Genomic DNA, 27,045 nt, shown 5'->3' with positions numbered 1-27,045 from the left:
ACTTAAACCCTAGCATCCCTATTCTTAAAAGCTCACAACTCCTTGCAACGCTATAGGCGTTGTGAGCTTGTAGTTTGGCTATTTTCACAATATTTATCTGTGGAACCGAAACAAACAAAATGTAATGCCTCACCTCTTACAATTCCAAGTGCCTGTCGGTGTGGGAGGTCCACAGTTCAAATAGGATTTATGTCCACACACCCCTCCCCTGACCAAACAGTAGGGTTTGGCAATGCACATGGATTTGGGTGCACAAAATAGTAGATGAAACAAAACACTGTCAAAATGTCTGTCTTTGTTATGGATTCAGGACTTTATTAGTGTATTTGTCATCGGATTGCTAGCAACAAGGTGAAGGTCAGAGTCTACTCTGGCTGCTGTCAGCCTATATTTTCCTTTTGAATCAATGCCTCAGTTTGATGTTATCATAAATACACAAAGACACTCAGCCATGCACATATACCCGCTGATGTTATCAACGAACACCACAAGCACACAGGCACAAGGTTTTCTCAATTAGTCATCTCTACTTCAGTCACAATAAGGGATAACAGAGACCGTAAGTCACATGCAGTTTCAGACAACAGTTGTGTAATGGCTATTGCGCCGTTTCACTGTTTACAGCTGCCATAACCTCAGCCTATAAGTATTTACCCTTCCAGAACCAGCGATTTCTGGAAGGGGATCTGAACCCACAGACATTCATTAGGGGCAATTCCCAGAAATGCGTCCTCCGTTTGCTCAAAGATGAAACTGAAAGCGTTCCTCGTTTTAATTCTTTCCCTAGCACACAGCTCTTTCTCTAACCACTGACAGGTTGCAGGCCTGCACAGAGCAAGCTTTCTCACTGAATTTGGGTACAGCGGTGGAAACTAATACTTGATGCCGGGGCAGTTAGACGTTTTTCTGGTTCTACTAGGGAGAGCAGATACTAGCCCAGACAAGTCAAACCTCAGTGTCTAAAGGGAATTTTAGAAAAGTTATAAACGATCTATGATGCAGTTCCCAGGAAAAAGGCTCTAATGTTCCCAATGATTTCCCTCATGAGGCAGGGAAGATTGGTCAAGCAAGATTACTGCTTACATGGACAACCCCCTCGGGACCACGCACACACCCTCGTTTTCCTCAGTTCTGCATTATTTGAGCCCCCATCAAGTAAAAGTTGTGATGTATTACTGTTCCACACCCAGGCAAAGAGGCCACATCAGGAAAACATTTACTGTGATCCAATGAATATTGGAGATGTTTTCTCCTCTGTTGAAAACATCTTGTGTTTCCAATTAAACCAAACTCTGGTTGCTGTAGCTTAAATGAATGAGCTGACCACTTGCGTGTGTGCGTGTGTGCGTGTGTGTGCGTGTGCGTGCGTGTGCGTGTGTGTGTGTGTGTGTGGTACTTTGTGTTTACTGCAGGTACGTCTTGACCAGGACGAGGATGTGCGACAGCTCTCTCATTTGAGAGATGCCCTCAGATTGCAGTTACAAGTGGAGGGAAAGGAGGTATGCTTATATTACCACTCCAGAGTATACAACTTCAATGCTTTTACATAAACAGTATAAAACACACATCCTTTGTTGCACTCAACGTGTTGAATTAGAGTTTGTATGCAACTCTTGAGAAACCCTGGACTGGAGGATATTTTACTATACAGACACAGTAGTACTCTACTCAATTAGCCTGGAAAAGGATCAGATTAGGTTATCTCTAATATGATTATCTCTAATGCTAATCATATTTGCCACAATAGGTTCACTGCCCCTGCAGAAAGTTTACAAAAGCATGCCCAGGTAGGTAGTGGACAGAAGGGTTGAGTCTGCACACTTTCTCAACCTTTTCAGGCCGTGAGCCCCCAAAATAATATTTGAACTGGGGACCCCCCCATCCTAATAAGCAGTCTTGAAATATAGGCTTTATATGTTCTAGTGTTCCACAGATGAGCAGATCTACAAAGCGAGGCATTGTGAGTGTGTTGTTGATCGGCAATTTTTTAAACGTTTGCCTCTTTCTTATATTATTTGACAATTTATGTTTGTCCAGTTTGTATAGTACAGTTTGTTGATGACTTTTGGTGCAATAATAGTCTTTTTATTTTCTTTCTTTTTGAGGTATTAAAATGTCTTAAAAGTCCTTGTCCCCCCCCCCCCCCCCCCCCCCCCCCCCAAACATCATGTCGGGACACCCCTGGGGGTCCTCGACCCACAGGTTGAGAATCTCTGCACTAGACAATGCTCCTATTATTTTTATTGGTATAAGATGTGTCGAGTGTCGGGCTGAAGAAGAGCTGGACACTTTATGTGACTTGGTATTCCAATAAATGTTCATGGGAGTGATTGTATCAGTCTATCACAGGGTTTCCCAAAGTGGGGTCCGGGGACCCCCAGGGGTCCTTGAGGGAGTTCCAGGGGGTCCCCGACTCCCCAGCTAAATGATAGTCTGGAACCAAATGGACCCTAACAGGTCTATTTGGTTGGGGGTCCCAGAGATGGAAATGCCATTAAATGGGGGTCCGTAGACTAATGCATGTCAAACTGGGTGTCCTTGATATTAAACGAGTTGAGAATCTTTGCTAGAGCCGTAAAAAGCTTCTATTATGGGGGTCCCTGGCATTTTTTGGGGGTCCTTGACATGAGAAAGTTTGGGAACCAGTGGTCTATCAGATTGTTTGTCATTCCTTACACCTGCTGTATGTTTCACAATCAGTGGATTAGCCAACTGGTGGGGTGAAGTGATGACTAATCTTTTTCTTTTCTCTCAGGAGTACATGAACAGGAAGAACTCTGGCAACGGCTACAGTATCCACCAGCCACAGGGGAATAAGAAATATGGGACAGAGAAATCTGGCTTCCTGCTCAAGAAGAGTGATGGGTAGGTAATGGAGGCATCGTTAGAAGGAGAGGGGTGGATTATTTTAATTCACATAAATGGTATAGCAGTCAAGTCCCCTGCATCATCAAATCACATGCACCCCTCCTTCCACCCAGAGCATGTGAGCGGAGCGGCCGATAATTCCGCTCTTCGCTCTCTGCGGCTTTTGTTACGCTCGCTCCGCGCTCACGTTCATCTCCCCCCACGCTGCTCCCCGCTCGCTCAGCGCTCACCTTCATTTACGCATCGAGCGCTCCGTGCTCGCTCCGAGCTCCACTCAGATGCCCGCTCCGCTCAGCAGAAAGAAATGACGGGGGGAAAAATAAAATGCTGTTTTCCTGAAATTGGCTAATTAAACCTGAAGGCCTTCGTTTCAGACCGCATGTTGCAGCAACATGCAGTCTTTTTTGGAGCATGATGTAAATTAGCTTGATTTCGTTATTTAAAATATCATAGAATAATTAAAACAGACCCAGTTCAAATGTATCAACCGAAGTATGGCAATGTACCACTGCGAGCACCATGCCGCAAGTTTGTAGGCTACCCATCGTCATGTGTCCAAATCCAAAAGAACAGATATGTAAACTGTCGACACGCAATGTCTGTCTATTCTCATGGACAGTCCGTGAAGCAGATTACGGGTATGGGCTTGAGAGCAGGCTCGGCGCCAGGATGAAAGACTGAGGGGGAAATTGAGATTTTGAGGGGGCACAAAGGCAAAGAGGTTGATTTAAGGGCGCAAATATTCCCGTTGCCCCCCCGTGGTGCCGGGCCTGCTTGAGAGGCAATGATTGATGTAAACTGCTAGCCAAGCTTGTACAGTGCCGTGCCGTGTGCACTGAGTGGCTCGGAGCGGAGGACAGTTCTCGCTCCGGAAGTCAATCTGACCCATTTAAAAACCCGCTCCGCGCTCACGTCAAAATCCCCTCGCTCCTCTCCTCGCTCGCTCCGCTCCGCTCACATGCTAGTTCCACCTCTCTCTTACATCTCCCTAACCTCTCTCAACGTCACAACTGTCTTCAGTATAGAGAAAATGGTACAGGCATTGGATTTATGGAAATAGACAGAAGGAAACAGACTGTAGAATGTAAAGTACTGGTTATGTGTTGGATCATTCTTTTGGGAGACCTGGATTTCTACTTCCAGTAAGTTTCCCCTCGTTTACGTTCAGACCTGGGTGGAGAGACTGGAGCAGAGAGATGGGCTTGGTATTGGAGAGAGAGAAGGGGGAACTCAGACTTCATTTACCCCAGCTGGTCTTCATTATGGTGGGGTTGAAGATTCAAGGAGGGGGCCCCTCCTCTGGAACTTACTGGCAGACTAGCTAGCTGAGTGGAGCCAACGTTTACGTCGTAACCCCCCCCCCCCCCCCCCTTCTCTCTCTCTCACTCACACACACACACACACACACACACACACACACACACTTGCACATACATTTTGACTCAGAGCCAGATGACGGTGAGATAAGATGAGAGGATGTGGTTCAGTACGGTGATATGGAGACAAGAGAAGGGTAAACAACCCTCAGTTCATTGATACAAAACAGAAGATTCTCAGCCATCTTGCCTGATTGAATTTAGGTTATATAAACAAGAGTACCGGTACTGTATGAACAGGAGTGTTTGGCCAAGCACGGTGTGCAGGTTACGACTCTCCTGTCCCAGGGAATACCCAGAGCACAAATCTGGTGAATGTATTGCACAATCTATGTAAAGCGCCTTGGATAAAGGCTCTATATATATGCACCATTTATATAAATGCACCATTTATATAAATGCACCATTTTAACAGCATTTGGAGGTGACACTTTTAATGTGAATGGCTTGTCTTCCTGCAGGATCAGGAAGGTGTGGCAGAAGAGGAAGTGTGGGGTCAAATATGGCTGCCTGACGATCTCTCACAGCACGGTGAGGACAGACACGGGGCCTAACAGTAGACAGTTCAATCCAATGGACACCACTGGCTAAAATGAACACACCACTGGACAAAATCTGTGGCTGACCACAATGTTTGTCTCTGTCTGTGTGTCTGTGTGTGTGCACTCAGATCAATCGACCACCAGCCAAGTTGAACCTGCTGACTTGTCAAGTGCGCCCTAACCCGGAGGAGAGAAGGATATTTGACCTGGTCACACGTAGGTTCACCCCATATCACTAATATCATAGTGGTTCGTTTGACTCTGTTCCACAGGTAAATATCCTGAAAATGGCAAGCTCATGCAAGGCCAATGTTTGACCGTTTTCGTTTGTATACTTTTGATGCAGTAATGGTCTTTTATTTGATCTATTTGAAAGGCCATAAAAGTCCTAAAATTGTCACTTCACTGTCATCTGCGGATCTCACCCTGAAAAAGAATCATGTGGAGGCCCTGACCCACAGGTTGAGAACTCCTGATCTAACTAACACACACACACACACACACACACACACACACACACACACACACACACACACACGCACACACCCTCCACCACCATAGCCCTGCCATGAGCATTACGAGCCAGTGAAGTCTCATGCAAGAGTCATTTGCAAAGCAGCTGGCTGCGTGATGTTAGCTCCCTTGGCCCAACCATTGTTACAAATTATGACCAGATTATGTTTTGTTTGGAAATAACTTTTATCTAGTGATGTGAAACAGGTGTGAATCTCTGGCTTTTGCCAGGTTCATATACCACATTTAGTCCCACAGAGGATTTATCCAACGCTGCAGTCTCTCTGTCTCCTGTTACATAAGGAGCTTCTTCAATACACAGTAAAATGCTCCTTCATTTAGAGCACATTCATTCATTCTTTCTCACAGTTAAAGCTGCAATACAGAGCTCATGTTTATAAATTATTTTAGCAAATGTTTATGGTAGAGTATGTTAATAAAAAATTGTGAAGCGTTCCGTATAGACACTGGTGTCGGGTAAAGGACACTTATTGGTTGACAAGTAGCCCTGACCGAAGATCATAATCCCAATATCTCCCTTGTCCAAGTGCGGATACCATCTTGATTGAGCGGTAGATCAACTAACTACTGCTCAATCCAGACCTGAGGCCCATTCTATACAGGTAGTTTTTTGTGCCAAGGACTCCCAAATGAATGCATTTGGCCGTGGACAGCCCATCTGAAAATGATTTGTGCCAGGGTCCCCCAGAAAAAAATCAAAATGATTTAACATTTTTCAAACACTTTGAAAATGCACTGTAATTTAGTGTGTCTGTTCATACGTACTAGTTACTACCCTTTCTCCTTGTACCGTGTGTTTAGACAATCGGACGTATCATTTCCAGGCAGAAGACGAGCAGGAATGTATGATGTAAGTGCTGAAACTCTCTTTTCATTTGCTACCGTATATTTGAGTCTGTCTTTCTCCACTTTTCCCCACCCTCCTCACCTTCCTTCGCCGACTGTCTGATCAAGTCTTTACATGCGTGTTAATAGGTGCAAAATGGAGAAAAGTGCCACACTCTAGTCTATTAACGACTTAAATCCTAACATCCATACTCTGGGGGGGAACATTCACTGAAAAATATCAGATCTACAAGCTCACAGCATGTTGCTATGCGAAACGTCGTGAGCTTGTTCATCAGCTCTCTTTTTGGTGGAGAGATGAAGTGGTTAAAAACAAGAAAGAAATTAATACAGATGCATTCATAAATGTCAGTGGGATGAGATCAAGGTGTGCATAATCTGAACACTTCCACCATTGAGAGAAAACAATGGACAAACAGAGAGAGAGAGAGAGAGAGAGAGAGAGAGAGAAGGAGAAGTTGTAGTTATCCTTTAGGAGGCCCCTGGCCCAGCTGGTGTTGGGCGGGGTCCATCTCTGGAGGAGGCCACAAAGCTAAGCAAGAGTGTGTGTGTCCGTTTGTGCAACATTGTGTGTGTGTGTGTGTGTGTGTGTGTGTGTGTGTGTTTGTAGGGGGGGGGTTCTATCTCCTGCCCTACCCTGTGTGTGTGGGCCTGTCTGCGTGCAGATGCTTTGATGTGCTCTGAGACTATGTGGAGACAGAGGAAGAGGAAGGGTGAGTGGGATGAACAGGAGGGTGGGGGTGGGAGGGCACAGCTGAAAGGACATGGGGAAGCGACAGGCTTGAGAAACGAAGGACATGAGGTTAAGTGTGAGATGGGCTGTATGAAGCTTATGTAAACGTTTGGGGGGGGGGGGGGGGGGGGGGTGAAAGTGACACTCTGATGACTAAGCACTATGATGATGATGGTGGGCTGTTTTGGATCTGTTTATAGCCTGGGGTGAAAATTAATTGCCTGTCCTTTTGGTTGTTCTTGTTATGACGAGTCAGTGCTGTTGCATCGTGCCTCCTTCCCTAGTGAGATATCACTTTGAAGTTATTAATTTTAATTGAATACAAAATGTTACAAGTGAAAGGAACCAGCTATCTTCTTTATTTTCTGTACGCTTCAGCCTGTGTGTGTGTGTGTGTGTGTAAATGCCATTCACACTGAATATTTTCTCCTGTAGATTTAATTATTGACGTTGTGACATTATCTTGTCAGTGGAAATCTATTTAAATGTGCTAATGTGTGTGTGGTTTAGCTGGGTGTCGGTGCTACAGAACAGTAAGGAAGAGGCTCTGAACACGGCGTTGGGTGGAGACCAGCTACACCTCCAGGACAGCGGCCTTCAGGACCTGTCGCGAGCTGTCATCGCTGAGCTGCGGCACATGCCTGGCAACGAGGTCTGTGCTGACTGCGGAGCAGCAGGTCAGCCAATCAAACAAATTAAGATGAATGAAAGTCATGGGACGTTTTGGGTATTTTTATTCAGTATTTATGTGTGTGTGTTTATTCTTCTTATTCTTTATTGGATCCCCATTAGCTCCAACAAAGTGGTCTTCCTGGGGTCCACACAACATGAATACAATAAAAACATCACACCCGTGTGAACTGAGTGGTGCAACTACACATTTATTACTTGCGCAAGCAGAGCGCGCAAGTAATGTGATCGGCCTGGTCCATTTGTCGTGACAGCCGTTCCGCCATTTCAGGACCCCCCCAGAAAAACATCAAATCTGTGCCCGTATTGCTGGACCAATTATGACGAAATGACCATATTTCTTACGTCATCATTTAGAGCTAGTCATACACGTATTTCTTACGTCATCATTTAGAGCTAGTCATACACGTATGTGTATGACTAGCTCTAAATGATGACGTAAGAAATATGGTCATTTCGTCATCATTGGTCCAGCAATACGGGCACAGATTTGATGTTTTTCTGGGGGGGTCCTGAAATGGCGGAACGGCTGTCACGGTTTTTGGACCAGGCCGATCACAGAATACCGCTAATCAACTTACAACTACACACTTTATACAGTATAGAGTATAGAGTATATATGTATACATATATAGTATATGCCTATATACTATATATATACTATATATATTTCTTACGTCATCATTTAGCTCTAAATGATGACGTAAGAAATATGGTCATTTCGTCATCATTGGTCCAGCAATACGGGCACAGATTTGATGTTTTTCTGGGGGGGTCCTGAAATGGCGGAACGGCTGTCACGGTTTTTGGACCAGGCCGATCACAGAATACCGCTAATCAACTTACAACTACACACTTTATACAGTATAGAGTATAGAGTACATATATAGTATATGCCTATATACTATATATATACTATATATATTTCTTACGTCATCATTTAGAGCTAGTCATACGTATACTATATACATAATCAATAAAAAATAATTTACCAAATTGTGCCTGATCTGCTGGGACCAGAGTACGTGGTGTGTATCATTTAGAGCTAGTCATACATCAAATCTGTGCCCGGATTGCTGGACCAATGATGACGAAATGACCATATTTCTTACATACACACCACGTACTCTGGTCCCAGCAGATCAGGCACAATTTGGTAAATTATTTTTACTAATTTGGTACATGCGCGCTCTGCTTGCGCACTAGTTGGCCATTTATGGCCTACTAGTGTGCAACAAGCAAGTATGCACTCGACAGAGTGCAGTTCTAGTTGTTATAGTTACTGTACTGTAGACTCTTTTTTTTAAACATCTTGAAAGTACTTGGAAATTACGAACTACTTTGAGAACTACCGATTTCTAAAGGTATTTGTAAAATTAGCCTTTATTGCTAAGTCTACTTACAGGACATATTTCACATTGCATTCTCTCATACTTTGGATGAAAAACAAGGAAGGAAGGAATACATCCAGCCACACACACGCACGCGCGCACGCACGTGCGCCGCGTTCATGCACGCACGCCGCAGGCTGCACAAACTGATCCCAGGGCAGTACAAGACCACTCAATGTCCACTATAGTTTAACCAACTGATCCCAGTGCAGCCTAACATTACTAACTAAACTCCTGGTTAGAACACACTGACCCAGTCTCACACACACACGTGCGTGCACGCACGCGCACACATACCGCGGTCATGCACACACACACGCACCGCGTTCATGCACGCACGCAGCATTGATGCGTGTTGCTACGACGCAGCATTGTGTTGCTACATGCTAGGCATTAGGCACTACACACACACACGTGCGATACCGCACGCACACAGCATTGACGTGTGTTGCTACGACGCAGCATTGTGTTGCTACGTGCTAGGCACTACACACACACACACGATACGACGCAGCATTGTTGCTTCTCTGTATCATTCCAGTTTCTTCTCTGTATCATTCCAGTTTCTTCTCTGTATCCAGTCTCACACACACACGTACCGCGGTACGTGCGCAGCATTAATGTGTGCTAACGTTATGTTACTACACACACACACACGTGCGTGCACGCATGCGCACACATACCGCGTTTATTTATGCACACATGTGCACACACACACCACACGTGCGATACCGCGTTCATGCACGGCACTACACACACCAATTTCTTCCGTTCCAATTTCACGCATGCGCACACCACTCGTGCTTTCATGCACGGCACTACACACACCAATTTCTTCCGTTCCAATTTCACGCATGCGCACACCACTCGTGCTTTCATGCACGGCACTACACACACCAATTTCTTCCGTTCCAATTTCACGCATGCGCACACCACTCGTGCTCATGACTACACACAGGTACACGGACATTGCACACACAGGTACACACACAGGTACACGGACATTGCTGGTTATAGGAGTGGTTGCACCACTCAAAAAAGTTAAAATTGTGCATTTAACAAAAAAACTAAGAATGAAGTCGTTCTGCGTATAGAACATAGACAACAATAACCTATAAAATCACAAATACAGTATTCCGAAAAAATAAGAAATAGTGAAAAACACAATTAGCCTTTGTCTGCCTGTTTTCTCACTATCTGTCTCTGACTGTTTCTCCTCCTGTCTTCCTCCCTGTCTCTCTGTGTCTCAGATCCCACATGGCTGTCCACCAACCTGGGCATCCTGACCTGTATAGAATGTTCTGGCATCCACAGAGAGCTGGGGGTTCACTACTCCAGGATCCAGTCTCTAACACTGGATGTACTCAGCACCTCAGAGCTCTTGGTAAGTCTCTAACACTGGATGTACTCAGCACCTCAGAGCTCTTGGTAAGTCTCTAACACTGGATGTACTCAGCACCTCAGAGATCTTGGTACTAAACACACACAGGCCGGGGCAGAGATTCACTATTATCACTACAAATCACACTTGTGTGAAGAGCGGGGTGCTCTTATCATCATACATCATCATACATCACATTCCATGTTCAGCCAATTAGTGGAGCACATTCCGTGCTCATACACACAAGACACACAAAACTGCATTCCGGGCCCATTCCGTGCACGCACGGGTCGCACGCACGCACACACACAGACAGACACACACAAAGATAAGGATAATTATAAAACTTTATTTTTATAGCACCTTTCATGACATGAAATGCAGCTCAAGTGCTTTACAGAGCAATGGAGAAGAAAAGAAAAGAAAAGCAAGGTATAAAACATTAAAATAATGGCAATAATGCAATACAGTGAGGACAAGGAATTTAAAAGATCAACTAAAAGCAAGAGTGTAGAAGTAGGTCTTGAGCTGTGCTTTAAAAATGTCTACAGAGGCTGCCTGTCGAAGGTGTAGAAGTAGGTCTTGAGCTGTGCTTTAAAAATGTCTACAGAGGCTGCCTGTCGAAGGTATAGTGGGAGTGTGTTCCACACCGTCGGCCCGTAGAAGCAGAAAGCTGCTTCACCGTGTTTTTTAGTTGCCATTTTTTAGGCCAGCAGTGGAAGACCTGAGGGGGCAGTTTGGGACATATTTAGGCTGGCAGTCATGTAGGTAGGAAGGTGCAAGACCATTGAGAGCTTTATAAACAAGTAAAATAATTTAAAAATCAATCCTGAAAACAACCGGAAGCCAATGCAGTGAAGCTAAAACTGGAGTAATATGTTCTCTCATCGTAGTTTTAGTTAAAACTCATTTGTAATCTGTCAGTTGTTTTCTTTGGCAGTCCAGAAAAAAGTTCATTCTAGTAATCAAGCCGAGAAAAAACAAAGGTGTGGATCAGCGTTTTTTCATCGTCCAATGACAAAGGGGCTCTGATTCGTGCAATATTTCTGAAGGTGAAAAAAGGCAATCTTGGTAACATGATTAATGACATGTGTGAATTAAAATTCCATTCAGAATAAATAATGATTGATGTATGATGTGTGTGCTCAACGTAAAAGGATTTACAAGGGTCTTTCCCCCCCCAATTTCACGGTTGTTCGACAAACGATAAATTAGTGTTTCTTGCCAGTCTGTTATCGGTGCGAGAAATGTTGATGAAACCTCATACTGATGGCGGTCCCATCAGTCAGACAGGCAGATGGACACAGAGACTCAGAGAGTGACAGTTTAGATTAGTGACATCAGCAGGGCCAAACCATAATAGCGCAATTCTGTGCACATTGCATTGCTGGCAAGTGCTGACTCACCTGAGCAAACTTGACTAGACTGACACACGCACACACACACACACACACTTGGAAAATTGCCTGCTAAGTACAGGCTTGGTGTAACTGCCATTGGTGTGTGTGAATGGGTGAATGTAATGCACAATCTCTGTAAAGCGCATTGGATAAAGGTGCTATATAAATGCACCATTTACTTTACACATCTTCATTTCCTTCTCTCTGTCATGGTTAAGCTGGCAGTCAGTATCGGCAACACCAGGTTCAATGACGTCATGGAGGCAGGTCTTCCCAATGACTCCGTCAAGCCGTTTCCCCAAAGTGACATGTGAGTACTCCTGAGTGGTGAAATGGAGACCAGTTCATACACTATGTATAAATATTATTTATGATTTAATACTTCTAAACAATACCATTCACAAATACAAATAATGACCTCACACAAATACAAATGTGGCACTGAAACAAATGCATTTCCAGGAATGCCAGAAAGGAGTACATCGTGGCAAAGTACGCTGACCGCCGGTACGTCCTGAGAAGAGACAATGCAGAACCTGGCCGTGTTTATGACACCGTGAGGGCTCATGACCTCACTTCCCTTCTACAGCTCTATGCCCAGGGAGAGGACTTGGCCAAGTCACTCACACTGCCCCCCGATGGCCAGGTTAAGGTAATTGGCACCTGCAAGCAGACTACACACTACACTACACACACGCACACGTACGCGAATGCACGCCCGAACGATCGCACACACATACCGTATACATAATATAATATGTGTAACGCCTGCTTGTTAAAAGGCACTGTAATTCTTCAAAGCTCTAAATTAAAACCAAACAATGCTCTCTGAGCAAGAATGACAACTCTTCCAGACAGGATGGCCCACCCTGCATTTTCAAGACTGGAAAACACTAGAACACACACACATGCACATGCACCCTTGTGCTGTGTGCAACATGCACTTAAATCCAGATTAATATGACCGAACCCACAGGGGTGTGTGTGTGTGTGTGTGTGTGCAAACGTCAGTGGCTCTAATGTCTAAAAACAGAACAGTCCAATGTGGATAGTTCCAGTATGTGAAATATGTGTTAATTGTTCTCTTGTGTTCAGAGTGCATTGTGGGTAGTTAGTTAGAGGCCTCGGTTGTAAGACAGCCTGCCCTCCCATCTCTGCGGGCCTCTAATCAAATCTTACCGTCTCGTTTTCTCTCCTCATCCTCTCATCTTCTTATGCCCTCCTCTGTTAAAACGCTACACTTCCTCTCTTTTACGCCTCTTCATCTTTTCTTTAATCGTATTCCACCATTTTCTCAACAGCGGTTTCCTGCTCGGAGAGCGAGTACTGCGTACCGTTGCTGACAGCCGTGTGCGTGTGCGTGCGTGTGTGTTTTGGCTCTCATTTATTATTTCAGCTTTCAGGTCACAGCTCAGAGATGGGGTCATTGAAACCTCCCCTTCCATGTTTGACATAAGCACACACAAGCAAATGTAAAAGGAAAATTAGCTTTAAGTGTGAGTTAATGTACATAATAATACATGTTGGATATGCAAAGAAGAAATTGGCACATATATGCATATGGTTTGGGACTGTCATATAGTATACCCTTTCTGGTGTAGGGTACTGGAATTCCTTGAGAAATGGGTGGGATTGACGTTGCCCAGAGATCCCCAGCTCTGTCTATTAGGGGACAGAACTGCTGTCCCTGGCATATCTAAAAATGATTTCACTATTATAAAGGTTGGACTTGTTACTGCTGTCAGAATACTGTTGCGTCTTTGGAAAGTCCCCAGAACACCTGGGCTTAAAGAATGGAATGAAGAAATGATCAAAATATCATATGAACATATGTTGGGCAGGGTAAATGCAGAAAGCTAAATGAAAGAGACATGGGATGACTTCTGGATGTATATGAACCTTAAATTAATGCTTTTATTTTTCTTCTTTTTTTATTTTCATTTTAACTGTTATGTTTCTTGGACTGGCTATTTGTAAGGTTCATAATGTTGATGCTGCTTTGCACTGAACCTAGATCTTGTACGATTTTGGGGAAAAAAGCACTTTGTTTATAAGTCACACAGTGAGGGGGAAATAAATTGTACTGTCATCGCAAATGCATCGATCAGTAATCAAATTGTAATCGGAATTGTAAGCCCAATTAATTGAATCGGAGCCCTCTGAATCGGAAATCGAATCAACCTTACCTTGCGACCCCCCCCCCCCCACCACCACCACCACAGATAGACGAGACAGAATGCATGTTAAATATTACATTCAGTGGGTGCACTGGTGGCTCAACTGGTAAGAGTGCATAGAAGTCAACTGGTCTGGGTTTGAATCCAACCCAAGGCACTTTGCGCAGTCTCTCAAAACAAAACAATCAAGATAAAACAGTGTATGTACAATTACATATTGAATATAAAAGAAAGGTGTAAACACAGCTGTTACATTAACACTTTGAGTAATACTATCTTGTGAAACTATAAAATAAAAATAATTCTGTTAGATATAGTTTCACATCACAGCAGCTAACAGAGGTTAGCTTGTATATACTTTTGAAAGTTCACAGCAGTATTTAATTCTCTCTCTGTTTGTAACTGTCTATCACATGATCTACCCACACGCATTAGGACCACTGTCCATGGCTAGCTTTAAGCCCTTAAGAGCTGGCTCATTAGCGGCCTGACCCTAAGTTACATTTAATCAGTGTTCTTACACCCCCCACCCCCCCCCCCCCCCACACACATGTGCACACACGCACATGCACACAAAGATCAACGGGACCACAATGGATTTTGGAATTAAGATTTTCAAGCAATCGATCAAGCAGAAATGCTTATGGGGGCGGGGGTGTCACATTCAGCTTAAAGTAAATTGGTTCTACCTTTCTCCTTCTATCAGGATGTTAGAGAGACGCCTTTGCACCTCGCTGTGCGTCTGGAGGACAGGAGCTCTCTAGCACTTGTGGATTTCCTCATCCAGAACAGGTCAGTGTTCACACTTACTGTACCTGAATGCTCTGGAGATCACTTATCATACTGCATCTACTGTAAGTCAGTCATGGGAAAGTAACCAAGTATGTGCGTGTGCGTGTATGTGTTCACAGTAACTGTCTGGAGAAGAGGACAACAGAAGGAAATACAGCTCTTCACTACAGTGTCCTGCACCACAAGCCTGAGTCTCTCAAACTGCTCCTCAAAGGAAAGGCCACCCTCCACACAGGTAAACATTATGTCACCCTCCACACAGGTACACATTATGTCACCCTCCACACAGGTACACATTATGTCACCCTCCACACAGGTAAATATTATGCCACCCTCCACACAGGTAAACATTGTCACCCTCCACACAGGTACACATTATGTCACCCTCCACACAGGTAAACATTATGTCACCCTCCACACAGGTAAACATTGTCACCCTCCACACAGGTACACATTATGTCACCCTCCACACAGGTACACATTATGTCACCCTCCACACAGGTAAACATTATGTCACCCTCCACACAGGTAAACATTATGTCACCCTCCACACAGGTACACATTATGTCACCCTCCACACAGGTACACATTATGTCACCCTCCACACAGGTACACATTATGTCACCCTCCACACAGGTAAACATTATGTCACCCTCCACACAGGTAAACATTATGTCACCCTCCACACAGGTAAACATTATGTCACCCTCCACACAGGTTAAACATTATGTCACCCTCCACACAGGTAAACATTATGTCACCCTCCACACAGGTAAACATTATGTCACCCTCCACACAGGTACACATTATGTCACCCTCCACACAGGTAAACATTATGTCACCCTCCACACAGGTACACATTATGTCACCCTCCACACAGGTAAACATTATGTCACCCTCCACACAGGTACACATTATGTCACCCTCCACACAGGTAAACATTATGTCACCCTCCACACAGGTAAACATTATGTCACCCTCCACACAGGTAAACATTATGCCACCCTCCACACAGGTAAACATTATGTCACCCTCCACACAGGTAAACATTATGTCACCCTCCACACAGGTAAACATTATGTCACCCTCCACACAGGTAAACATTATGTCACCCTCCACACAGGTAAACATTATGCCACCCTCCACACAGGTAAACATTATGTCACCCTCCACACAGGTAAACATTATGCCACCCTCCACACAGGTAAACATTATGTCACCCTCCACACAGGTAAACATTATGTCACCCTCCACACAGGTAAACATTATGCCACCCTCCACACAGGTAAACATTATGTCACCCTCCACACAGGTAAACATTATGCCACCCTCCACACAGGTAAACATTATGCCACCCTCCACACAGGTAAACATTATGTCACCCTCCACACAGGTAAACATTATGCCACCCTCCACACAGGTACACATTATGTCACCCTCCACACAGGTAAACATTATGTCACCCTCCACACAGGTAAACATTATGTCACCCTCCACACAGGTTAAACATTATGTCACCCTCCACACAGGTACACATTATGTCACCCTCCACACAGGTACACATTATGTCACCCTCCACACAGGTAAACATTATGTCACCCTCCACACAGGTAAACATTATGCCACCCTCCACACAGGTAAACATTATGTCACCCTCCACACAGGTAAACATTATGTCACCCTCCACACAGTTAAACATTATGCCACCCTCCACACAGGTAAACATTATGTCACCCTCCACACAGGTAAACATTATGCCACCCTCCACACAGGTAAACATTATGCCACCCTCCACACAGGTAAACATTATGTCACCCTCCACACAGGTAAACATTATGCCACCCTCCACACAGGTACACATTATGTCACCCTCCACACAGGTACACATTATGTCACCCTCCACACAGGTAAACATTATGTCACCCTCCACACAGGTTAAACATTATGTCACCCTCCACACAGGTACACATTATGTCACCCTCCACACAGGTACACATTATGTCACCCTCCACACAGGTTAAACATTATGCCACCCTCCACACAGGTTAAACATTATGTCACCCTCCACACAGGTTAAACATTATGCCACCCTCCACACAGGTAAACATTATGTCACCCTCCACACAGGTAAACATTATGCCACCCTCCACACAGGTAAACATTATGTCACCCTCCACACAGGTTAAACATTATGCCACCCTCCACACAGGTAAACATTATGCCACCCTCCACACAGGTAAACATTATGCCACCCTCCACACAGGTACACATTATGTCACCCTCCACACAGGTTAAACATTATGTCACCCTCCACACAGGTTAAACATTATGCCACCCTCCACACAGGTAAACATTATGTCACCCTCCACACAGGTAAACATTATGCCACCCTCCACACAGGTAAACATTATGTCACCCTCCACACAGGTTAAACATTATGCCACCCTCCACACAGGTAAACATTATGCCACCCTCCACACAGGTAAACATTATGTCACCCTCCACACAGGTAAACATTATGTCACCCTCCACACAGGTAAACATTATGTCACCCTCCACACAGGTAAACATTATGCCACCCTCCACACAGGTAAACATTATGTCACCCTCCACACAGGTAAACATTATGTCACCCTCCACACAGGTAAACATTATGCCACCCTCCACACAGGTAAACATTATGTCACCCTCCACACAGGTAAACATTATGTCACCCTCCACACAGGTAAACATTATGCCACCCTCCACACAGGTAAACATTATGCCACCCTCCACACAGGTAAACATTATGTCACCCTCCACACAGGTAAACATTATGTCACCCTCCACACAGGTAAACATTATGCCACCCTCCACACAGGTTAAACATTATGTCACCCTCCACACAGGTTAAACATTATGCCACCCTCCACACAGGTAAACATTATGCCACCCTCCACACAGGTAAACATTATGTCACCCTCCACACAGGTAAACATTATGTCACCCTCCACACAGGTAAACATTATGCCACCCTCCACACAGGTAAACATTATGTCACCCTCCACACAGGTAAACATTATGTCACCCTCCACACAGGTAAACATTATGTCACCCTCCACACAGGTAAACATTATGCCACCCTCCACACAGGTAAACATTATGTCACCCTCCACACAGGTAAACATTATGTCACCCTCCACACAGGTTAAACATTATGTCACCCTGTCGCTTTGCGACACATTGTGAGCTTGTAGATCTGCTATTTTCAAATAGTGTGATACTAATCAGAATCTACAAAGTAACTAGTTACTAATTAAGTTTTCAAATAATTGTAGTGGAGTAAAAGTACAATATTTGCCTCTGAAGTACAGTACTTAAGTAAATGTACTTAGTTACTTTCCACCACTGATGCATAGTATATTTTCTATATTTTCCTCAGTGAACTCTGCGGGGGAGACTGCAGTGGACATCGCCAGGAGGCTGCAACACATGCAGTGTGTTGAACTGGTGAGGACCTCGCTCTTTCCTTACTTCATTCATGTCCTAATTCAGGAAGTGTAGTCGTAGTTTTGTTGTTCAAATAAAGACTCGGGTTGCACCATTAGAACACTTACCAGTGAGTCAAACCCCTGGACAAAAAGATCCAAATCCCATAGCTGGAAATGGTACCTTTTTAAACTAACTCCCAATGCAGCGAAGCGTAGCAACCCCCCCCTTCAGCGTTCGAGGAGTCTTATCTCCATCAGCCCCCAGTGTGTGTCATCTGTAAACTGGCTTGTATTTTCTTACCGGCCATCTGCCTGCCTGAGTAATATCCTGTTTTGTTCTTCACTTTAACCTCTGTGTGTTATAGACACAAGAGCAGAAACAGAAACAGTTGGCTGTTGTGAACGAGCTCCTTCGATGAAGCATGCCGCTTGATCGATTTCATTATAGCCCTTGAGTGTTTCCTTGCCATGACATTTCAGATTATAAATTTGACTCTAGAGTCTAGTGAGTGATTTAGATTTTGTTTAGTCATAGTCTTATGATTTTGTCATATTTTGGTTATCTGAAATGTTTTAGTGTTGGTCTAGTTTTAGTCAACTAAATACCATAAGACTAAATCTACAGGTAATTTAGTCGACTAAAATGTATTTTGGCAGGCTTTGATGGCTGTAATGGCTGATTTTAGTTGTATTTGACTTTGTTGTATGCTGAAAATAGCCGATCTACAAGCTCACAATGCGTTTCAGCAGGACACGTGAGCTTGTAGATCTGCTATTTTCAGAATTGTCAATATTTTTTGTCATCATAGCTTAGTTTTTATTTCGTTTTTATTTCGTTTTCGTCCACGAAAAAGGGTAGTCGACGAACATTTTTCGTCTCAGTTTTAGCTGATGAAATCAACTCTGGTGTGTTTGTGTTTGTTCCCTTTGCGTTTCAGCTGGAGCTGGCCCAGAGTGGGAAGTTCAACTCTCAGATCCACGTGGAGTTCCTGTGGGAGACCCAGTCACAAGAGCTGTACGAGAGCGAGGATGACCTCGATGAGAGGGTAAAGGAAAACATGCAAAACAAAACACCCTGTCTGTCACTCTCAGCCACAACCTGAAGAGCAGAAAGGAACGGGCACACCTGTCAAAAGCAGGTGCAGGTCTCGAGGTCAACAACCGCACTGTAAATGTTGTAGTGTTAACCCATTCTGACCTGAGATCAGATTCTAAAAATGTCTTCTATATCCTGTCAGTTTTCTGAAAAAGCTATGTTTCAGCTATGTCAGTCATTCTTCGATTTTTCAAAAAAAGCAGACCTACAAGCTCGTAGTGAATGTTTGAAATCTGAGTAAATGGCTTGAACCCTAGTCAACAAATTTCAAGATAAATGGTTTAAGGAGAGTGCAAAGAGAATGATGCAGGGCTTTAAATAAACAACGAAACTTGGTAAACATCATACTTAGCATTTGTCTAAACTACACAAGTGATAAATAACAGTAATAGCATTGGTCCAGCAAAACAAATCATGAATAAGTAATAGCATTTTTGGTCCAGCAAAACGAATCGTGAACGAGTAACCAACATACTGTAGATCTGCATACTGTACATAACTATCATCTATCAAGAAAGGTGAAGAAGAGATACAAGGAATGAGGAGTTTTAGGTTGTGAGATGGAGTCTTCAGACTGCGTTGGTAATGGGGAATGATTGTGCAGTCCTGACTGCAAGGGGGAGTTTATTCCACAGCTTGGGAGCCAGGTCTAGGGATGTGTGGAGCGTTGGCCAGGGTATTTTAGTGAAGGTTTGGACAGCCTCCCTGTAATAGCTGTGTAAGTGAACAGGAAGGGGTGTGGGGTTGGATCATGTCCTGGAGGTACAGAGTACAGACAGGGGTGCCCTGCCCTTTATTGCCTTGTATGCTATTACCAGTGTTTGCACTGGGTTCAGGCAGCAACTGAAAGCCATTGAAAGGAATGCAAATGTGATCAGGTGTGTGTATTTAATGAGGCGACACGTTTTGGTCAAATTAACATCCTCCGAACCCTCAGCTAGAAATATGTAAATATAATAATATTAATATATTTTTTTTACCCAACATATCACACCTTTACCACCTTTGAGTATTGGTGGTTCTTCCACCTCAAGTTCTGTATTGGTTGGCAAAGATGCAAAAACACAAGAGGAATGCAGTGAAGAAGCCACGGTCAAACGGTGGAGTTGAACCCTTTTCTTTCTTTCTCTCCCCCTCGTGCAGTTGAGCCCATCACCCAGAAACCACCGCCATCCTCTTCCCTCGAACGGAGCCCCCACTCGCTGGAGTGTGGCTAACGGGGCCAACGGCGCTAGCAGGCCCTGCCAGACGTACGAGAACCTAGACTTCCTGTACAGAACCCCGCCAACCAACAGTGCCCCTACTGGCGGCTCCATGGCACCACCGCTGCCAGCTAAATCCATCCAAAGAGGTGAGCCCTGTGAGTTTCAAATGGTCGCCAAATTATTATTTGTTTTTGCAACTGAATGGCTGGAAAATGGAAATTAAGAGTTTACATAGTACACATAGTGCATGCTTAAACTTTATAACTGGTTTATTATATCTGGTTTCAGTATTTATTTATGATGTATTTTCGCTATTATTAAGGTTATTGTAGCGGTCAATTTGTATTGGGGGTGGGGTGGGGGTCGCGAGACACGGGCAAAGCATTTCCGGGGGTCCCCAGCCAAAAACGATGAGAACCCCTGGTGTACATGATGATCCCATCATGTACACCAGGGGTTCTCAACCAACAGGCTTCCCTTCTCAACCTCTTGGAGATGAGTAACTCATGCATGATCAGATACAGATTGTTCCGAATGCACTTTTGCACAAAATAACACCTGGACCTCTTTGTTGGGGACGTAACAACTACAAATAAAGGTATGAAAGCCTTCTAGCATGGAATTCTCCTTTAATGTTCAAGGTTAAAAATAAAAAAAACAGTTCTATAAGCTCATAGTGCTATGAGCTTGTATATCTGCTATTTTTGAATAGCCAAATAATTCTAAAATAGGGATTCCATCATGGTTAAAGTGGAAAAAAGAGCATTTACCTCCTGTCTTTGATGTCTTTATACTGATCTCTCAAGCCTCTCTGAAATCTCTCTTAACCTGTGTCACTCCTCACTTTATATGACCCGTGCTCTCCCCACCCCCTTCCGCAGGTCGCTCAGACCCACAGATCTCCGTCACCACCCAAGAGGGCCACTCCATTTCACGCCGCTGCTCCAACCCGACACCCCACCCTTCTGTCTTCCAGACGCAGACCAGACACAGCCCCCCTTCCCCAACCATAGAGAACCCGGGGGGTCAGGGGGGCGGCGGGAGGCCGCCTCGCTCGCCGCACGGACAGGGGGCGTTGGTGCGGGGACAGAGGCAGACCATGTCTTGGGAGGGGCAACCTACGGCCAACTCTGGCTCTCAGAGCAGCGTCGCCCCGGCGCCTCACTCCCAGAGCAGCGTCACCCCGGCGTCTCACTCCCAGAGCCACATAGGGCCTGTCAGGTAAGGGCAAACCGAGCTTCACTGCTGCTAAACCACAACAACCGCAGCCATCAAATCACTGCTGACCATGCCCTCTGCTGGAGGTTAATATAGCATTTTGACGGGTGGCCTGACAGAGTACAGGAGAGGACAACAGTACCTAAAGCTGAATAGTTCATTGCATTTGAGAATCAAATGTAAATAAAGCTTTACATTTCCCCAGAACAGTGCTAACATAATCCTCGTTTGCATTCAATTTTCCATCCTCCTATAACCCTGCTTAGATCTGGACTTTAACCCATTTAACCGTGAGAGCAGATTCTACAATTGTCTTCTAAATCCTGACACACGTGGTCAGTGGTGCTCAAACCTTTTCATGTCAAGAACCCCTAGAATTATTTTGTATTTGGCCTCCGACCTCCATCTCAACATATTTTGTTCCAGGGACCTCCAGAAGCAAAGAGAGTGCAAAATGCTCACTAGGAAAGATTATTCAAAGATTTGCACACGTTTTCGTGATTTTTCAAAAAATAGCAGTTCTACAATCTATCTGCTATTTTTCAATAGCGAATGTTTAAAATAATGGTTAAAAATGTTAAAAACTAAGGTGACACAGATGCGTTCCAGGTGTTAATGGGTTTAGCTATCTATTATGAGAGCAAACCAGCTCTAATTAGAGCGATTGTCCTGTCACTTATTTTACCCGTGACTCTCCAGTTCAGAGAAGACCACTTCGTACCGGCGCACCAGCAGCGGAGGCGGAGGCCAGTCCAAGTGCGGTGTGGCGTCTCCTAACTGCGTGGGGAGCCAGGAGGAGCTGTACTGCAGCCTGATGGCGGGCGGCCCTGGCTCCTCGGCCCCGGGACAGTCGCTGAGCCCGGCGCCAGCCCCGGCGGCTCCGTCCTCCTCGCCTCTCTTGGCCCCGGCTCCGCGACCGCGCAGGAACGCCATGGTGACACTCTACTTCTCATTTCATTCAGTCTGTGTGTGGTTAACGGTTGTAGTGCTAGCCCTAGCCTCGACGACCTTGCAGGCATATGCAAAGGCTAAAATATGTAATTTAGATGGCATATTTTGTAGACAGCATTGTATAGTGTACATACTTATAGTTTCATCATATATTCGTATTCGATATTGGAGTCAGTGTTGATTTTGACAGCAATTAATTCTTTATTTTTTTTGCTGTATCAGATTCTTTATTTTTTAGACCTTGATGACTTTGAAATGCATGATTTTACTCTTGGTTGCATGCTGCAAATAGCCTATTTCTACAAGCTCACCGTCACAATGTGTCTTTTAGTTCTACTGGATCTCTTCTCCACTAGTCCCTCCATAAGATTTTAGTCTATTTATTTTTTTACTAAAATTGTCAGTATATTTTCTCTTAGTCATCATAGCTTAGTTTTTATTCCGTTTTAGCGTTTTTATTTCATTTGTCCGTGAAAATAGGTAGTCGACGAACACACGAGTCATAGTTTTAGTCGAGTATTACAAATAATGATAGAAACTAGCTAGGTTCATATAACATTGGTATCGATTTATTTCTCAATTCTTGATGGTGACTTTTAACATCGTTTCATTCACAAATGCCTGTATGTCTGTTTATATGAGACTAACAAGAGTGTATGAGATTTCACAGGCAATCTTAACCTGCTCGTAATAACGCTGACAAATGCCATGCCCGTCCTTCCCAGGTCTCTTCTGGCAGCAGGCCGCGACAGAAGCGCGTCAAGGCTCTCGTGGATTGCAGGGCGGTCAGCTCCGAACAGCTGGCCTTCTTCAAAGATGAGATCATTGTGGTCACGTCCACTGATGACCCCCACTGGTGGGTGAGTGAAACTTCAGATATTTACTGCACATAATGTTATCGAATGAAGGAGGGACATCTTGTTTTACATTGGTGAAATATATGTATTTTAATATGGTACAGGTGGCTATAATAAAACAAAAATAAGACAAAATCTTGTGTTCCCTGTGTCCACCAGGTTGGTCACATAGACGGAGACATGTCCAGGACGGGGAACTTCCCTGTCAACTATGTACATAAACTTACAGACTGAAAGGACTTGGGATAGCCTTCTCATAGAGGGACTACTGTATGTTCATATACTAATGGACTGGACCAGCATGGGATGCTTAATGAAATGTTATCCATACCCTCACATTGCACGGAGCATGTTCATCGGAGAGGATCACATAATTCCCTTCAATGATGTAATTCTCTGCAGACTCAAGCTAGAGGATTTGGACAAATTTGGATCTCTTTCATGTGAGGAACCGTGGGGTACCTGAGGATATGTAATGCACAGTACCCTTCAATAGTCTTTCCTCCAGGAAACCAAGATGAGAACCGAAGCCTTTCAAAGCCTCCCACTCAAAGGAAAGGTGTTTCCTTTGTAGCTCGTTCTTGGTATTCTAACTCGAAAGGATGGCGTGTTTTCATTGTGGTGCATTTAACTATGAACCACTGCTCTTTGGAAATGTATACTTTTTCCACATACCGTATGTAGCACGGGGTCAAAAGTAAACTATTTTTACATCAGTTTTTAAATTACACAGTTGTATGACAAGGATTGCTATAGATGCTGAGACATAACTGCAGCCCTGCAGGAAAAAAATGGATGTACTTGAACTTTATTTTTTAATTAATTTTATGAAATCCCCTCGAGAAGCTGCAAACCCATAAAAATGTGCTTAGCAAGCTTCTGCATAGCAATGAATAGAGTAGCCGTAGTCTTTACACCAGAGACAGAGGAGAAGAGGTTGATATGAACTCTATCTTTTACAGTCTCCCTGTGAATCAGAAAGTGGCCACATGCCTGTTAGTCTGTCTCCAACAGAAAGCCAAGCCTCCTGGCTGCCAGCGCAGGGCGCTGAAACCTTAGCCCCCATGCACCGTCTAACCTGATTTTGGGCACAGATCCAGCATTGACTGCTCCCTGGCAGGATGGAGGGGAGAAGATCCAGTTCCTTCTGGCTCCAGGAATACGTCCCTAGAGAATAAGGACGGTATGTTAATAATGAGGCTCTGTAAAGAAACTGACAAGAAAAGGCCTCTGTTCTACAAGGAAATAGCACTTGGAGATAGGAGTGTGCGTTAGTACCTCTGTTGTATAGTCATTTGTTCGGTGAACATAAAGGCGCACACTTCTCTAAACACACTTTGTGAGTCTGAGCGGTTGCAGGTACTGTATGCACATGCCAGCTAGAATCGTCCCATATTGGTTTTTCAAGGCGGATACCGATATTTGGGAGCACAGGAAGGCCGATATCAAGCGATTCTATTTTCCTCTAAATGTTTCTATATCCATAATAACAATTAGTGGAATAAAATAAATCTGCTTTATCGGCATCCTTCACCGGTCCCCATATGGTGCAAAATGCGAATATCAGCCCGATTTATCAGTCAATACGATATATATAACTATCTCGAATTGCCAGCCTAAATACCATGTCGATGTGTGTCCCCTAAGCTGGAACAGCTACAGCTTCTCTCATGCCGCTGTTGTATATATTGTGCATTTTCTCATTTGTTTTGCTATTCCAATCCCCAGAATAGATTTTGGTTACAGCTGATGTTTGCCGTCTTGTACTAATTTGACGTTAATGTTCTTGGTCGCATGGAGAATACAGTTTCTCTGTTCGATTAGCAGTCTAGACTCTAGACGGTCCTCTGAGAGGGACAGGAAAGACACCATGTACTGTAATGGAAACTCACTTCCTCTCTACAAATATGTCTTTCTCAATAACACACTTAAAATGGTTATTTTATACCTTTATTTACCCATGGTTAGGCATGTAATGATAGATTGTAAATCGATAAAAAACAATTCAAGCTGGTTTGAAATTCTTATCATAATGCAAACACCAGAGGGCATGTAAAAAGGAGAAAATACAGTATCTTTGTAAGAGAATTGATCAAAAAAGTATTTTCAGTCATTTGCTACTGTATTGAAAAAAGGATAAGAGAAGAAGGGGGAAATCATTCCATCTTTAAAGTAACTCAGTTTCATTAACATAGTTAAAGTAACTCAAGATTTTGCTATGCAGATTGCATTTGCTGTCCTGTATGCATTCCCGTGTCCATGTTTATTGTTTTGTTACTTTGTTAGGGAATAATTAAACAATGTTTAACACAGACCAGGTTATGATAGCAAGGCAAAGGTTGACTGCACGAGTCTCCACTTGACCATAAATATAAGTAGGAACTCCATTGTTAAATATGTTACCACAAAGTATATATGTAAACACTGTTAAGGAGTAGATCAATAGAGCACGCAGATACAATAGAGGGTATGCGCGTGACCTCATCATCTAACCTGGAAGTTATGCGGGAACGCCTACTGAGTGGGAAAAACTACTTTCTGGCCTTGACAGCCCATTCATCCAAACGACAATAAACTTTGCCACTCGATTTGCCATTCACTTTATGCAATATGCATGTGCATACCCTCTATAGATGTTGGCTTTTGTAAAGTATACATAACAAATTACATTACCCTTTTTATTGTAAATATTACATTTGTTGTCCACATTTCACATTGTATGATACTGCACATTTCATTATATGTTATGTCTTTCTGTTCCTGGCATGAGTAGAATAAAGTGCTGTCGCTCTCAAAGCCCCGAGGGCTAGTAAATGGACTGTCTCCTTCCTGCCCAACATCAGTAACCATGATTTGAATAATTTAAAGTTTGAGCTCACATACTGTAGAACGAAGACCCCCTCCCGACCCTAACTGAGAGAAAGAGGAGTGGCCACTGGCCAGCGAAATTAATAGTCACGCTAAATTGAACAATGCATTATTTCAAGAAACTGATTCAGTCTTCACTGGTCTATAGAGCTGCTAAATGAGTTGTTCAATTTAGCTCAATTATAATTCAATCTTTATTTATTTATTTATTTATTTTTCGGCTTACGCCTTTTATTGTTTTTTTTGAAGGGACAGACAGTAGGCTGACAGGAAACGGGAGAGAGATGGGGGATGACATGCAGTAAAGGCCGTGTCGGGCTCGGGAGTCGAACCCGCGGCACACTGCGACTGGATTACCAGTCGGGTGCCCAGACGGTTACGCCACCGCCTGGGCCATAATTCAATCTTTGTGAAATTCACAATGTGCATACTTACTGACATTACTATAATGTCATTTACATGTATATGTCATATATTGTCATTATCATAATGTGGTGTGCGCCGAGCACCAGACCTAAGTCAGCAGGGGAAATGTTACCCAAAGATTCCAAAATATTTAAAGAAGTCATTCAATCACTGAATTTGACCACCACACCACTGGGAAGCTTAATGTCTTTTTTTAAGACTCTGTACAGCTTGAATCTCACTGT

General features: G+C 43.9%; 1 protein-coding gene across 3 annotated transcripts in view; it reads left to right on the top strand.

The window, feature by feature from the left end:
• The window catches only part of asap3 (ArfGAP with SH3 domain, ankyrin repeat and PH domain 3), a 46,646-nt gene extending 20,068 nt beyond the window's left edge, over positions 1–26,578 (top strand). Inside the window, exons 9-26 of one of the 3 annotated variants that reach the window (XM_083791264.1) lie at positions 1,413–1,499; positions 2,756–2,865; positions 4,706–4,775; positions 4,915–5,002; positions 6,122–6,170; positions 7,410–7,576; positions 10,231–10,364; positions 11,980–12,071; positions 12,224–12,413; positions 14,645–14,730; positions 14,850–14,965; positions 18,152–18,219; positions 19,139–19,246; positions 20,440–20,647; positions 21,383–21,722; positions 22,419–22,653; positions 23,396–23,530; positions 23,687–26,578. In XM_083791264.1, coding sequence (XP_083647390.1) covers positions 1,413–1,499; positions 2,756–2,865; positions 4,706–4,775; positions 4,915–5,002; positions 6,122–6,170; positions 7,410–7,576; positions 10,231–10,364; positions 11,980–12,071; positions 12,224–12,413; positions 14,645–14,730; positions 14,850–14,965; positions 18,152–18,219; positions 19,139–19,246; positions 20,440–20,647; positions 21,383–21,722; positions 22,419–22,653; positions 23,396–23,530; positions 23,687–23,761 — 2,358 coding nt within the window. In that variant the 3' untranslated portion in view covers positions 23,762–26,578. Of the gene's footprint in view, positions 1–1,412; positions 1,500–2,755; positions 2,866–4,705; positions 4,776–4,914; positions 5,003–6,121; positions 6,171–7,409; positions 7,577–10,230; positions 10,365–11,979; positions 12,072–12,223; positions 12,414–14,644; positions 14,731–14,849; positions 14,966–18,151; positions 18,220–19,138; positions 19,247–20,439; positions 20,657–21,382; positions 21,723–22,418; positions 22,654–23,395; positions 23,531–23,686 lie in introns of all 3 variants that reach the window. The other 2 variants (XM_083791265.1, XM_083791263.1) reach the window with 2 other exon arrangements.
• The last annotated feature ends 467 nt before the right edge of the window (positions 26,579–27,045 follow it).

This window comes from Protomyctophum parallelum (genome assembly GCF_964188405.1).
Source record: "Protomyctophum parallelum genome assembly, chromosome: 20".
Classification (NCBI taxonomy): domain Eukaryota; kingdom Metazoa; phylum Chordata; class Actinopteri; order Myctophiformes; family Myctophidae; genus Protomyctophum; species Protomyctophum parallelum.
Note: the sequence above shows the minus strand (reverse complement) of the source record. Positions and strands in the feature narration are given on the sequence as shown.